The sequence below is a fragment of the Cyclopterus lumpus genome, chromosome 13 (genome assembly GCF_009769545.1).
Source record: "Cyclopterus lumpus isolate fCycLum1 chromosome 13, fCycLum1.pri, whole genome shotgun sequence".
NCBI lineage: Eukaryota > Metazoa > Chordata > Actinopteri > Perciformes > Cyclopteridae > Cyclopterus > Cyclopterus lumpus.
In genome coordinates, this window is record NC_046978.1 from 8,450,389 (window position 1) to 8,462,768 (window position 12,380).

At 40.3% G+C, this 12,380-nt stretch overlaps 2 protein-coding genes across 2 annotated transcripts; one reads left to right on the forward strand and one right to left on the reverse strand.

Annotated features, from left to right (window-relative positions):
* The first annotated feature begins 2,604 nt into the window (after nucleotides 1-2,604).
* Nucleotides 2,605-6,267, forward strand: proca1 (protein interacting with cyclin A1). Its single transcript, XM_034549272.1, has 4 exons — nucleotides 2,605-3,227; nucleotides 3,306-3,438; nucleotides 4,116-4,250; nucleotides 4,370-6,267. The coding sequence occupies exons 1-4, from the start codon at nucleotides 2,699-2,701 to the stop codon at nucleotides 5,994-5,996; spliced, it is 2,424 nt and encodes an 807-aa protein (XP_034405163.1). The 5' UTR covers nucleotides 2,605-2,698; the 3' UTR covers nucleotides 5,997-6,267.
* Nucleotides 6,268-8,971: 2,704 nt separating this feature from the next.
* LOC117741510 (dehydrogenase/reductase SDR family member 11-like) lies at nucleotides 8,972-12,380 on the reverse strand. Its single transcript, XM_034548589.1, has 7 exons — nucleotides 12,099-12,380; nucleotides 11,197-11,406; nucleotides 10,538-10,632; nucleotides 9,797-9,926; nucleotides 9,503-9,595; nucleotides 9,356-9,421; nucleotides 8,972-9,221 (listed from the first exon to the last, which is right to left on the reverse strand). Exons 1-7 carry the CDS (start codon nucleotides 12,228-12,230, stop codon nucleotides 9,180-9,182), a joined length of 768 nt encoding a protein of 255 aa, XP_034404480.1. The 5' UTR covers nucleotides 12,231-12,380; the 3' UTR covers nucleotides 8,972-9,179.

Sequence of the window (12,380 nt, forward strand, 5' to 3'; positions counted from 1 at the left end):
GACCAGTGATCCTCTAAAAATTTTAATTTTTCCACTCATGCATGCTTCAGGTGTTATATCACTTGAGGATTAATGTCAAAATAAACTCAGCTTGTGATCATGCTCACAGCTGGAGCAACAAAACCCATTTTGTGACAGCACATTTCCCAGTTCTCAGACTAGAAAGGTTATTGTAGTTATTAAATAAACTGATCTAGAATTTCATCACCGTTTTGTGCAACAGAGTTCAAGCTGAGCTAAGGACGGAGTGTTTACCTTTCTGCCATCAATGACTTTCCCACAGTTTTTGTCTCATGTGTATCAGGAAATAAATTAAGTTGAAGTAAACTGGATGCACACAGGCTTTTATTTGTTTTATACTTTTGAACATTGTTTGCACACTAACAAGATTTACAAGTTAATAAAGCTGAGTAGATATTCACATATGAACAAGTCTGTCTGTCTGAGTGCTGCATGAGCTCATGCAGCACTCAGACAGACAGACTTGTTCATCTGTTGGCATTGAATGTTTTTGCAAACCATGGATATGCTGAATGTCGACATTTCTGAACCAAAAATATGTTTCACAAATATGGTTCATATCAGCCTCTTATTACACTTGCAGAAATGCACGATGCCACGTGGTCAGCGTTGTGTAATGATTGGTTGGGTTTAGTCATAATTGGCACTTGAATAAGGTTAGAAAAAGATAGTTTGTGTTGAAAGAATAATGTAAAGGTGAAACAGGACAACGGTAACAACGTAACTTGATTAAATAGTAAATATCAATTTCACTTGCTCTGACTAATACAAAAACATCAACATTACACATATCAGTGGTTTGCAGAAACGTACAATGACCGAACAAAATGCTATTAGCATGTACCTCCTTTTTTGGTATTTCTATGTTTAATCTTAATTTTTACTTTAAGTTTAAGTTATTGTAATTCTTTGTGAAAGGAGGACCTAGCAAGGTAATATTTTCATTGTACAGAGTAACTGTCTGTTAACTGCAGCATATGACAATAATATATCTTGCATCTTATATTCTCTCAACTTTGCCAGACTCGTTTAGCACCTGTAAACTCTGCATTCACATGATTAGTGCGGCAATACAGTGATGCTTGATTCTGACTCATTCAAAGGAGTGCTGCCCAGCGGGAATACATACAATACATATTTCATCAAGTGTCACCTTTCTGTTCCACTCCGCATGAAATCCAAATGATCAGCCTCTTTTTCCACATTCCTCCCCTGCAGTGACCACTTTAATTCTTCCCACACACCCCTCCCTCAAGATCTGCTCGAATGTTGCCTCTGGTGATTTTACATCATTTCTCTCCGCCTTCTAACAATCCGATTTCAGTGCCTTGAGTAGGCTGGATCTCCGCCTCTCGAGCTGTGTAAGAGCAGCCATGTGACAAAACACTCGGCTGATTAGAAATCCAACCTGACAATAGGTTTGTATTTTCTTTGGGAACAGTCACTTGTTCAGAGATGCAGAGGAATTTGCTGTGTATCGTTTTCTGAACTCATGTGATTTTAGTGAGAATTTTTGTCAGAAGATATTTCAAACGTATATAAGCCACCATAGGTCAGACACAGATCTACAAAACTAATAAGCATGCTTGAAACATATTTCCTAACAACAACACTACAGCTGCTGATACATACTTGAAAGAATGAATACATGTTATCATTATTGAGTTATGGACATACTCAATAATGATGCATAATGGGCCAAATCCAGAATGCTGCATTTACATGTTCAAACAATGCAACAAAGGTCCACAAATTAGGGAACCACAACTAAATCAAGTGTTATATACAAATGCAAACTGAGAGGGGCATATGTTTTGACCAATGAGATAAATTATTTAAAAAAACAGTAGCTTAATGATCAAGATCGTTTATCAAATGTTATCATAATAAAATACCATTAGAAAAATACTATTTTTTGGGATACATAACAACAAAGAAGATAGGGGGTAAAAAACAATATCACCAAGAAGCAATTTGAAGTACTAATTCTGGTATAATTCGGCTGATAGGGAGCCAGATACTCAGAATACCAAGACTCACACATGTCTGAACCCAACCATCAGCTGAGACTCTTACGGGCTGCTGAGGCCCCTCAGTCATTGTGGATGGCATGTGACCGAGCCAACATTTCTCCACATTCCACAATGAAAGAGTTTTGTCCCTACATTGTGATTTAGGTCATCACCAATTCAGTGCCTGTTTTGTGGCGTTTGAAAGATGTCCAATCTCCTTGGTTGGCACAATCACCCCATGCCAGTTACCATGGAAAGCGGGGGGATAAACTAGAACCTCCTCCATGCGTGTTCCCAAAGTAAATCTCCACTTTCTGGGGGTTTGAGCTGAGGGGGTTGGGAGGTAACTCGCGGTCATCACTCTGTGCAGTGAAAGGTGCTCGGGGTTCGTGCTCTATACACACCCACACATTAACCCTCTGCTACTGCGCGTTGAAATACAGTGGGGTAACATACTGTATACGCTCAGATTACATGCGCTCTGCGGCTTAGTAAAATGGAAATCTGAAGAGGTTAATTTGGTTGACTCCTCCCAGCGTTGCTGTTTCTCGTGTTGATAATCACACCACTTGTGCTTCGCCTTAAAAAGTGAGAGAGCTGCTCGGGAGCGCCGGAAAACCGCGAGGAGCTGTCTCCGTTACGCATGGTGCTGAAAGTGCCGCATCATGTGGTCGGTCTTCTTTGTCTTTCTGTCATATCTTGACAGAAACTTCGTCAAGGGCGACCTATTGAGTCGCGCTTTGGACGCAGAGAAGGAGAGCAAGGAGATGTTCTCCATGCTCAACGGCACCTTTTGTGCCAAAATGTCAACCGTGCGGGAGAGCTTCCTCTACCAGGTGTCAGACGGAGCCGAGATGGTGCGATCCGTCGTCAGCCCCGCCGGGAGGCTCGGGGACTGTTCCGTCATAGCGAACAAGACACAGGTGAAGTCGTTCATGCACGAGTGCAGGTTGGGACTGAAAGAACATAGAGCCGGGCGGCAGCTGGAGACGCGTTTTGCGCGCATGGATGAAGCCAAGCTGATGTGCGGGGAGTTTAAAGAGAGGTCGGAGCGCAGAGGCAATGTGAGGGGGGGTGGCAGTGATGACTCTGCGGTGCGGGACGAGGTTTTAAAAAGATCCAAGAGAGGCTTCACTTATCCTGGGACCCTATGGTGTGGAGCTGGAAACATGGCTGATCATTATGGCCAGCTGGGTGGGTAGTATGACAATATATTCACGCAAAAAGTGTTATACGAGTTTATTAATAATAATGGTGACCTCCTTGTTGCAGGAGAATTTGCAGAGACCGACAGCTGCTGCCGAATCCATGACCACTGCCCTCACGTCATCCACGCCTTCTCCTCCAATTATGGACACACTAATTTCAAGTGGCACTCCATCTGTCATTGTGACTGTGATGAAACGTAAGTAAATCATAACCACGATGACAAATTAAGTTACAGAACAAATGAATAAAAAACATCATGCATTGTGCATCATCCTTTGAAAGAATCTGCCGCTGGGTTTTTAAAATCACAATCAACATAAAGAACTGCTTAAGAATGAAACTATAAATTACTTGAAACATTTCGATGAACAGCTGTTTAATTCTCCTGACAAATGTTGTTCTCTGAAACTCATAAACATGAGTTAACATTTTACATTGACTATCACCTCAGAAGTTTTAAAGTTCACAATTTATTTAAATACGGCCTTCATTCGAGGTCTTACTGTAAAATAATGGCTATTGTTTTAGCGATAGGGAACTTCCGCTTTTGACCAAAATAAAGGCAGGTGTGTGTTTAAATACAAATATAAAGTTAAAATCGGTTGGACATAAGGACAATAATATCATAACAATATTACAATGATTATAACTATGAGGCTGGATATGACAACAAAAAATGTGTTTATTTGGAAATGCAACATTTTTGGATAACTTTAAACTAAGTCTGGTACAGCTTTGTAGCTACTGTATTATATTCTTGGCAACAAGTCAAACTAAGCTAACATGTCTACGTCCTTTTGGGCAGTTACTCTGCTCCTGCAGGTCGAAGGAAGACACAACTAAGTTGAGCCTGACTTTTTGTTCTCTCTTTAGATTGAAAGGTTGCCTTCGGAAAGTCAACGACACATCTTCCAGGGTAGTCGGTCAAGCGTTCTTCAATGTCATTGGTGTGCCTTGCTTTGAGTTTGCTTATGAAGATCAGTGTGCAGAGCGGCACTGGTACGGCCTGTAAGTATCAGTGCACTCTTTTAAAAAAACACTAAAAAGTAGATTTGCAACATACTGTACTGTATTACTTTCTCAACTCACTGCACACACAAACCTCCCCTCCGTTCGTTCTCTCGTAGGTGTAAACGTTATGAGAAGTTTCCCATTGCTGTGCTGAAAGAGGCGGTCCCGTACGACTTTGGCGGTATCGACATTATTGATGAGCTGACGGTGGCTCCGGCCAAGAAGGAAGACTCCAAGAAGAGCCAGGAAGAGAAACCGGAGAGTACAACAATGTCTGGCCCTGAAGAACCTTCTCTCAGAAACGTTGTCACCGCTGCCGAGGACTTCATCAAGGTCCTTGCCACTGTCTCCACCTCTCAAAGCTCCACCACCGACTCCAAAAAAGGTGAGACGCAAAGCTCAGAGAAGAAGAAGAAGAGGAAGAACACAGGGAAGAAGAAGAAAACCACCAAAAAGCCAAAAGGAAAGGGAAAGGGACAGGGGAGGAAGAGAAAGCAGAAAGCAGAGGAAGGTGCTGCAGTTTCGCCCTCTGGCAGCAAAGCAGAAGAAGTCATCAATCTAAGTAACTTCATTGGTGAGTCACACAAACACGAGGAGTCAACTAGAAACACAAACATAGTCGATGACGGTGAATATAAGCTCGCAGGAAAAGACGAGCCCCTAAATGAAGTCATGAAAGATGAACCAGCGATAGATAAGGAGACCGTTTCCATTATGTCACCCTCAACAGTGCAGATGAAACCAGCAGAGTCTACGCCAACAACCATGAGGACTGTTAGTCCACATGAAGGACACATCAGAAGGCTCAGAAAGGAAAGGAGAAAAAAGAGCAAGAAAATCACTCTTCCTCCTTCTGCAGAGCTCGAAACGAACACAACAGACAACTTAAAACCTGATTTTCCCCCCACCATCATCACCAAAACCCCAACAGCACAGCCGGAACAACAAAGCCCTGTTGTCAGCCCTGCCAGTACCCCCATTATAATCCCCAAAGTCAAAAGGAACAGGTCAAAGGAGAGAGGAGACAGAGAGGGGAGGAAAAAAAGGAGGAAACTCAGCTCCGCTTCTTCCATTGTTGCCTCTGCCCATGAAAATTCCTCCGTGGGCAATCTGAAAGTAATCCCACTCAGCAGGGCTCCCACCGTACCATTGGTGCCCATCCCAGAGCGGAAGGTGTCACACAGGATGGACGCTATGAACATCAGTGTTTTGAAAAGGCAAAAGCCAAAAGGGTTGAAAAGCAGAAGGAGGAAAACAGTTTGGCCTCCTTCAAGTGAAAATCCCCTTTTCCACAACGGCTCTGAAAGTGTGATTCCTATTCTTACAACTCAAGAGAAACGCGATGCACTGAACAGCCCTGCAACCACTTCTGCAGGAGAAACAGACAGTCACAGTGAATGGAGGCTTTTTACAGCTACCACAGCAGCCCTTTCTATCATTACAAAACGACACAGGCAGACAATCAGACAGCAGAGAAAACCAAGAAAGAAAGCCATTGCGGCTTCTCTCAGAGACGGAGCTTCTATCCCGAAACAAACTGAACAAACACCAATTACTTTTACATCCATGCCACCCAAAGTCGCCACCACTGGAGAGGTCAATGTAAACATCAAGGAAAAATCCTGCGGGACCACCTCAGCAACTCCCGTCATGAGTCCGATTCAGGTATCAATTGAGAGAGCAAACGCTCAATTCACCAGGAAGAAGAGGAGGAAAGCAGCACTGTCTGTGAGACAACAGTGAGCCATGGGGTGAGGCAGGATAGGCTGAAAGAAAACTTAGCTGGCTAGACTCGCTCCTACATCAAAATATTTACAGTATAATCATTTCTGCTTCAACATTTAACACAGAAATGGATAAAAAAATCATGTTTGATTGTAATGTGAGAATCATGTTTTGTAATATTGTTTTCTGCATGTCGATAATATAATTTACGAATGATTAGTCTATGTGAATATATCTACCAGTGCCTATGTTTTTATCTAGTGTTGGAATAAACAAAATAAACAACTGTAGCATGTTTTTCATTTTGGGTTATATGCTTAATCATTTTTTAGCTGAGATTTAGATGAGTAGATTGTTACAACTTGTGTCTGCTAAATATAAGAAAAACAACAGCAAACAGCAACTTGTAATTAATGGTAAAATAGGACGACATTATGAGAAGATAAAGCTCGCTAGCTAGATAAATATAAAACACAAACAAATAATTGTGTGTGTACACTCTCTTGTTATCTCAACTGGAAGTATTTAATGAAAGCTGGAAATTTGAGGCTTAACTCTAACCTGCTTAAACTGCTATACGTATCTTTCCACACTGCATACTCAGAAACCATGCCTAGAAAAAACTGCAATTTCATGCACTGTGCTCTTTTGTTTCAAGGGGATTATGTTCCTAGAGTTCCCCCCCCCCCTCCTGTTTGGTTTAAGTCAGGGTCACATTCTCCACACAGATGAAAAGGTCAGCTGATTCTCACATGCTTGCATAAAACAAACGTTTCTGCTTTGAAAAGGCTGAGATGTCCAGATCAGGTCTCCATCACATCTGCTACATACAGTAAAATGCACTGCGGAGAAAACATTTTCACATGTATTTTACAACATCAGAAGTTCTTGTGTGAATCTTGCAAACAGTGTGAAACGATGTAACAATGCAGACTTTCATGCAGCTGAGATTTATTGGAAGAGACCCAAGCCTTCAAAAGGAGCTTGGCATTCAGACACAATCATAAGCTGAAATGGCAGAATGACTAACACAGTTGGATCTGTGATAAGACCGTTTTTCACAGGGAGGGGAGACAAATTTCATCTGCAAGATTAATATATGTTGGCCTCATGTTTGATGCTTTGGAAAATACCAGATAATATTATTATTATTAGCTCTGCCCTGAAGCTTACACATACACAACTTTAATTTACATGAGAGATGAAACCCTGAACCAATGTGTTATACAACTATTGATTATAGCTGATTTAAGAATCTGATCTCGATATACATTGAGATCTGAGGCACTGAACGGCCATGAAAACATGCCAGCACAGTGTGATATGGACTCTGTACCACTAAAGAAACCTAGACAAGTTGCAGAGGGACACATAAGACTGGCTGGATAACTTTCTACATCATGGAGCAAAATATAGCGTTGAGCTAATATTACGAAAGAAAATCTTACTTTAACATATATATTAAAAGCATTTATTTCATAGCAGTACAGACTTTCTATGAAATAACTGTGACTGTGGGTTGAAACAGGAAGATGTGCAGCGGTGGGGTTTTGATGCACAGTATGAATATCTTAATGTCATACTGGAAGAAGCAACCAGCGTTGGTGGACATCTGTTCACAGAACAGAAAAAAAACACAATGTTTAAAGTTGAAATCATTGAGCTCTACAGAATAAACATTTCCTGAACCCACTGTATGCCATAGCAGCTGAGCTGATGCCTCTTTGGCATTGGTTGGATGCTCACCGAGCAGAGGTCATGTTGTGGCTTTGACCTTTGGCTTTTACTGTGGAAATGGCTTTGAAACATACAAGATGTATTGGGAGTGATATACAATCCATAGTATGGGGAATAATGTATAGAACAGTGCTTTGCAGTTACAAAGAATATATATAAAGCATTTAAATTAATAAAAATCCAAGGTGAGCTACAGAATAAGAACAAAGCAGGGCCCGGGAGCATCAATAAAACACCTTTCAGATTAAATCAATAATCCTGTCCTATTGTACTGTTTTACATCTTCAAAGGATTAAAGACGGGTAAAACAATATAATGTTGCTCTGCTGATGTTCAATCAAACTAAAAGAAACAACTATCATTGCTGCATTAAATTACAGGATCAGGATCTGTACATTAAAATCATCCCAAAACACACACAAAAATAGTGTAGTATAGGACATCTTCATTGAGGGGTCTCACTCAAAAGTAGAACATAAAGAAAAACCTTGACAATTCTAGACAACTCAGCTTCTTTTTTCTGCTTCTATAACAAATCATTATTGTATTTCTGGCAGGTGACATTGGCAAAGACTATAGCCCGCATTTCTCTGACAGACATTTTCTGTTTGGGTTTGTGCAGCTTCAGCCTGGTCACAAAACATCGAGCCAAGTGTTCGGCCAACATTTGTGTCCATATACAACTGCAGGCTCTGTGATGTTCATTAACATCAGAAAGACGGTGGGTGGTGGTGGTTGGCAATCCCCAGCTGACTCTGGCTTTCCTCCGGACTGGAAGCTGAGCAGGAACCTCCCTGGTAGCTCTCCACAGGCAGAAACACAGAAAGTGATGAAAGATGTATCTTTCAGCAGGACACACGGAGATATTTCCATGCGGACCAAAGTGGAGGACTGACAGACCAGTGACGCTGCCAACAGGGCTAAAAATGAATACAATCACATCTTCTGTGAACGAATTCTTGCATTTAATCATCCCATCATCTTCTCTTTATCTATTGATATTGTGGACGAAGAGGCTAAAAACATTGTTCTGGGTTGACACTTTTAGGCCTCCTGCTCAATATGTTCTTGTATTCAATTCAATTCAATTCAATTCAATTCAGTTTATTTTGTATAGCCCAATATCACAAATTACAAATTTGCCTCAGAGGGCTTTTACAATCTGTACGACATGTGTACAGATTGAACAGCATTACAGAGTTACATAAACACATTCAATGAATACGACAATGTATGAAAGGACCTCCACAATTCATGAAACATAATTTATTTCTGTATGATATTAAAGTCGACGTGCAACAAATTTCATTTTCAAATCAGACATTTTATTATGTAAGTTAAAAGACTTACAAAAGGAAAGTACAAAATGTCAAAGTTATTCCATGATCAGAAATACTAATTGTCTTAAACCAGTCAGATGAAGAATGTGTCAGTACACTGAATCAGCGGTCCCATGGTGCCGTACTACAACACCTGCTCCACAGATCGCATCTGAATGTCTCCAATCTGAGAAAAACAACATCAACGATATCTCATTATGGGTACACTGATGATATATCCACAGTAGAAAAGCACAAGTTGAAAAAGTGAGTGATAATAAACTATAGAAAGCACTAAAATATATAAATTAAATTACATACCTGCACATGGGGAGGTGCACTGAGGACGTATGTGACAGAATTTGCAATATCTATAGCTTCCAAGGGCTGTAAGAGAAGTAAAAAGTGAAATAATATGCTAACAATTATATCAAGAATACTCAGGGAAAGTAGGATTGATACCTTTACCTTAGATTTAGAGAATAAATCAGCAGCTTTATCAGCATTATCGTTGTAGAGCCGCAAAAAGAATTCTGTCTCCACTATACCGGGAGAAATGCACTGCAAAAAGAGCATTGTTGGGAAAGTTACTCAGAAAGTGTAATAAGTTACCTTTGATATATTACTCCTTTAAAAAGTATTAAGATCAATTTACTTAGTACTTGATATCAAAAGTTTACAACAGACTTGTTGCATCTTTGAGATAATCTCAAAAGACTTTCTTATCGAGTATAAAGCAATATTTCTTATTTATTTTTTTACTGTGGCTCTGATGTGGGTGTTCGCCTCACGCAGCTCCTGTCTCAGGCCCTCCGTCAGGGCTGTCACAGCGTACTTGGTGGAGATGTAGAAATGTGCATCAGCATTGCTAACTACACGATGTCCACCCATGCTGCAACAGTAGAAGATGGAGGAACAATTTACCAGGTCGGCACAAGCATTTACCTTTGTGTATTGATATGGTCTCAGTCACTAGTGAATGGAGAAAAATCATTAAAAAAAGTTATTGCCAGTTCTTTAAAAAGACACGTTTGACTAAGTGATGCGAGAAAAATGTGTGCAACAAAACATTATTAAGTCTAGGGCTGAAAGAATCAGTCAATTAATCAATAAGTCTATCAACGAAAAAATAATCAAACTACTTTGATAATCGATCATAGTGTCATTTTTTCCAAGCAAAACATTTCCAGCGTATGGAACTTTTCTTTGTCTTACTTGATCGTTTTTTTTACCGTTAAAACAAACGCTTTGAAGACGTTGGCACGGTCACACACACAAGTATGCCGACCAGTGATCATTCGCAAATTAGATCAATAATCTGCAGATTTATCAATGATGAAAATAATTCTGGCTGCAGCCCGCGTTTGAGTCGTGCAGTGTTGCAAATCGCCATTGTTGAAATTTAAATGGTGATGATGATAATATTTAAAGCATCAAAGAAACAGATATCTGGGTGAAAGGAAGTGAAATTAAATCAACAGAACTGTCCCTCACAAGGTGTACCTGTTTATGTTTATGATGTGCCCATCGTCAACATTTCTTTCCTTCATTGACTGATATGCTTCACGGGTGCAAATACACAATGCAAGAACGTTCACCTGCAAGAAAAAGTAAAGATATTATCTTCCAGATAATGGAGTGCATAATGGAATGAATCTGACAGTGAGAAAAATAGACTTCAGTGGTAACAGAATGTTCCTTCATCCATGGAAAAGTAATTTAATCATTGATTACACAGAAACTGCAATTATGCCACTTTACACTTAGATATTAGTCAGATGTAGGAGACATTATCCTTATTTTAGTTGAGACTGGACTTCCTTTCCATCAACATTTGCTGTGTGTTCTGGTTGTGTGGGATTTGTTTGGTTTAGAGGTTTATGTATCTGATAAGCTGAAGATGCACTGATCTAAGTAATGTCTCACTATAATTATGTTCAAATAGTTATAGTAGTCATATTAGCAAATAAAATGAATGATGGCTCCATGCTATTGAATTGTCTCACGAAGCCATAACAATGAGACAGTGAGACAGCATGCACAATAACAAGACCCGGAAACAAATGCAGCAACAACAAAAAATATGTAGTAGTGTAAACACATTTATTTAATTATAAGCATTATATTAAATTCCTAAATAAAAAAAACATTTGCATTCTTACATCCAGCATGTTCTTCCAGCCACTGGTTTCCCCATTTAACAGAGACTCTGGGTGAGCCAAGCCAGCGTTGTTGATGCACACATCCACCCCGTTGTGCTGCTCTTTGATGGCAGCAAACATGGACAGAATCTCCTCCTCATGGTTCAAGTCACACTTGAAAGGCACCAGCACACCACTGTGGCCGGCACGTTGACACTCAGCTGCCAGGTTCTGAAATGAAGCATAAAAAAGACGTCAGACAATCAACTTCATAATCTCCTTTTTTTCAGTTGTTCACACAGGCCAGCCATCGGTCAATCGTTGGTTTTATTTTGTCTTATTGAAGAATATTGTAAAAAAAAAAACACACAACACATAATACATCTGAAAGAAATGCATCCTGTATGTAAATTAATGGACAAGGTGACGGGTAGTTATTTGTATCTGCACTCATTCAAGTTATGGTATGTTCTGTGTTTTCTTATATATTAAATATAACTAGATATAAAACACTGGAGGTAAATCCTGTACTATATTGTCTATATTGATTCATGGATGATGTATTACCTTCCTCCTGAGTTCCTGTTTTGTCGTGTCGTGATTACGATACACATTAACTTACATACATGTGGGCAATCCGAGTTGAGTTTTATGTGTGTTTTTTTGCAGCCTACAAACAGGTTTTTATTAACAAATAGATGGTGTTAAGTTACAGCAAAAAAAAGGCATTAACTACATTGAGTGCATTGTCACTTATCTACGACATAGGTTCACTTTCAAACACCTGTGGGTTAGTTACCATAACTCTGGCTTCTCTGATAGTGTCACGTAGGTTTGTACTTCTTGTCCCAGGTGGACTGTTACTCACATCAAATAAATCCCTAACAAAAGTGCAGATATTAACTTTTAAACTCGGAGCAAACCTGTATCTTTTTGACGTCCCTGGCACAGCCCACCACCTTCATACCGCACCGGACCAACTCCTCAGCGATGGCCGCACCAATCCCGACCGACGCTCCGGTCACGAGAGCCACTCGGCCCCTCCAGCGGTCCATCACAGCCGGGGCAGCGACAAGCTCCTTAAAATGCAAAGCCCTCTCAACAATAAGAAGGAGAGGGACACAGACTCTGGCAGAAGAGGTCCGCTCCAGCAGTCAGCTAGGTACTCTTGAACGCAACACAGAGACAGTAATGTGTTCAACGAG

Excerpts from the sequence above, each read along its gene's own strand:
- LOC117741510 (XM_034548589.1), bottom strand. The coding sequence starts at position 12,230 with ATGGACCGCTGGAGGGGCCGAGTGGCTCTCGTGACCGGAGCGTCGGTC. Across the intron at positions 10,633-11,196 it reads GCTGGAAGAACATGCTGGAT|GTGAACGTTCTTGCATTGTG; the intron begins GTAAGAATGCAA and ends TTTTTCTTGCAG. Across the intron at positions 9,222-9,355 it reads GTGCACCTCCCCATGTGCAG|ATTGGAGACATTCAGATGCG; the intron begins GTATGTAATTTA and ends TGTTTTTCTCAG.
- proca1 (XM_034549272.1), top strand. The coding sequence starts at position 2,699 with ATGTGGTCGGTCTTCTTTGTCTTTCTGTCATATCTTGACAGAAACTTC. Across the intron at positions 3,228-3,305 it reads TGATCATTATGGCCAGCTGG|GAGAATTTGCAGAGACCGAC; the intron begins GTGGGTAGTATG and ends TCCTTGTTGCAG. Across the intron at positions 3,439-4,115 it reads CATTGTGACTGTGATGAAAC|ATTGAAAGGTTGCCTTCGGA; the intron begins GTAAGTAAATCA and ends TTCTCTCTTTAG.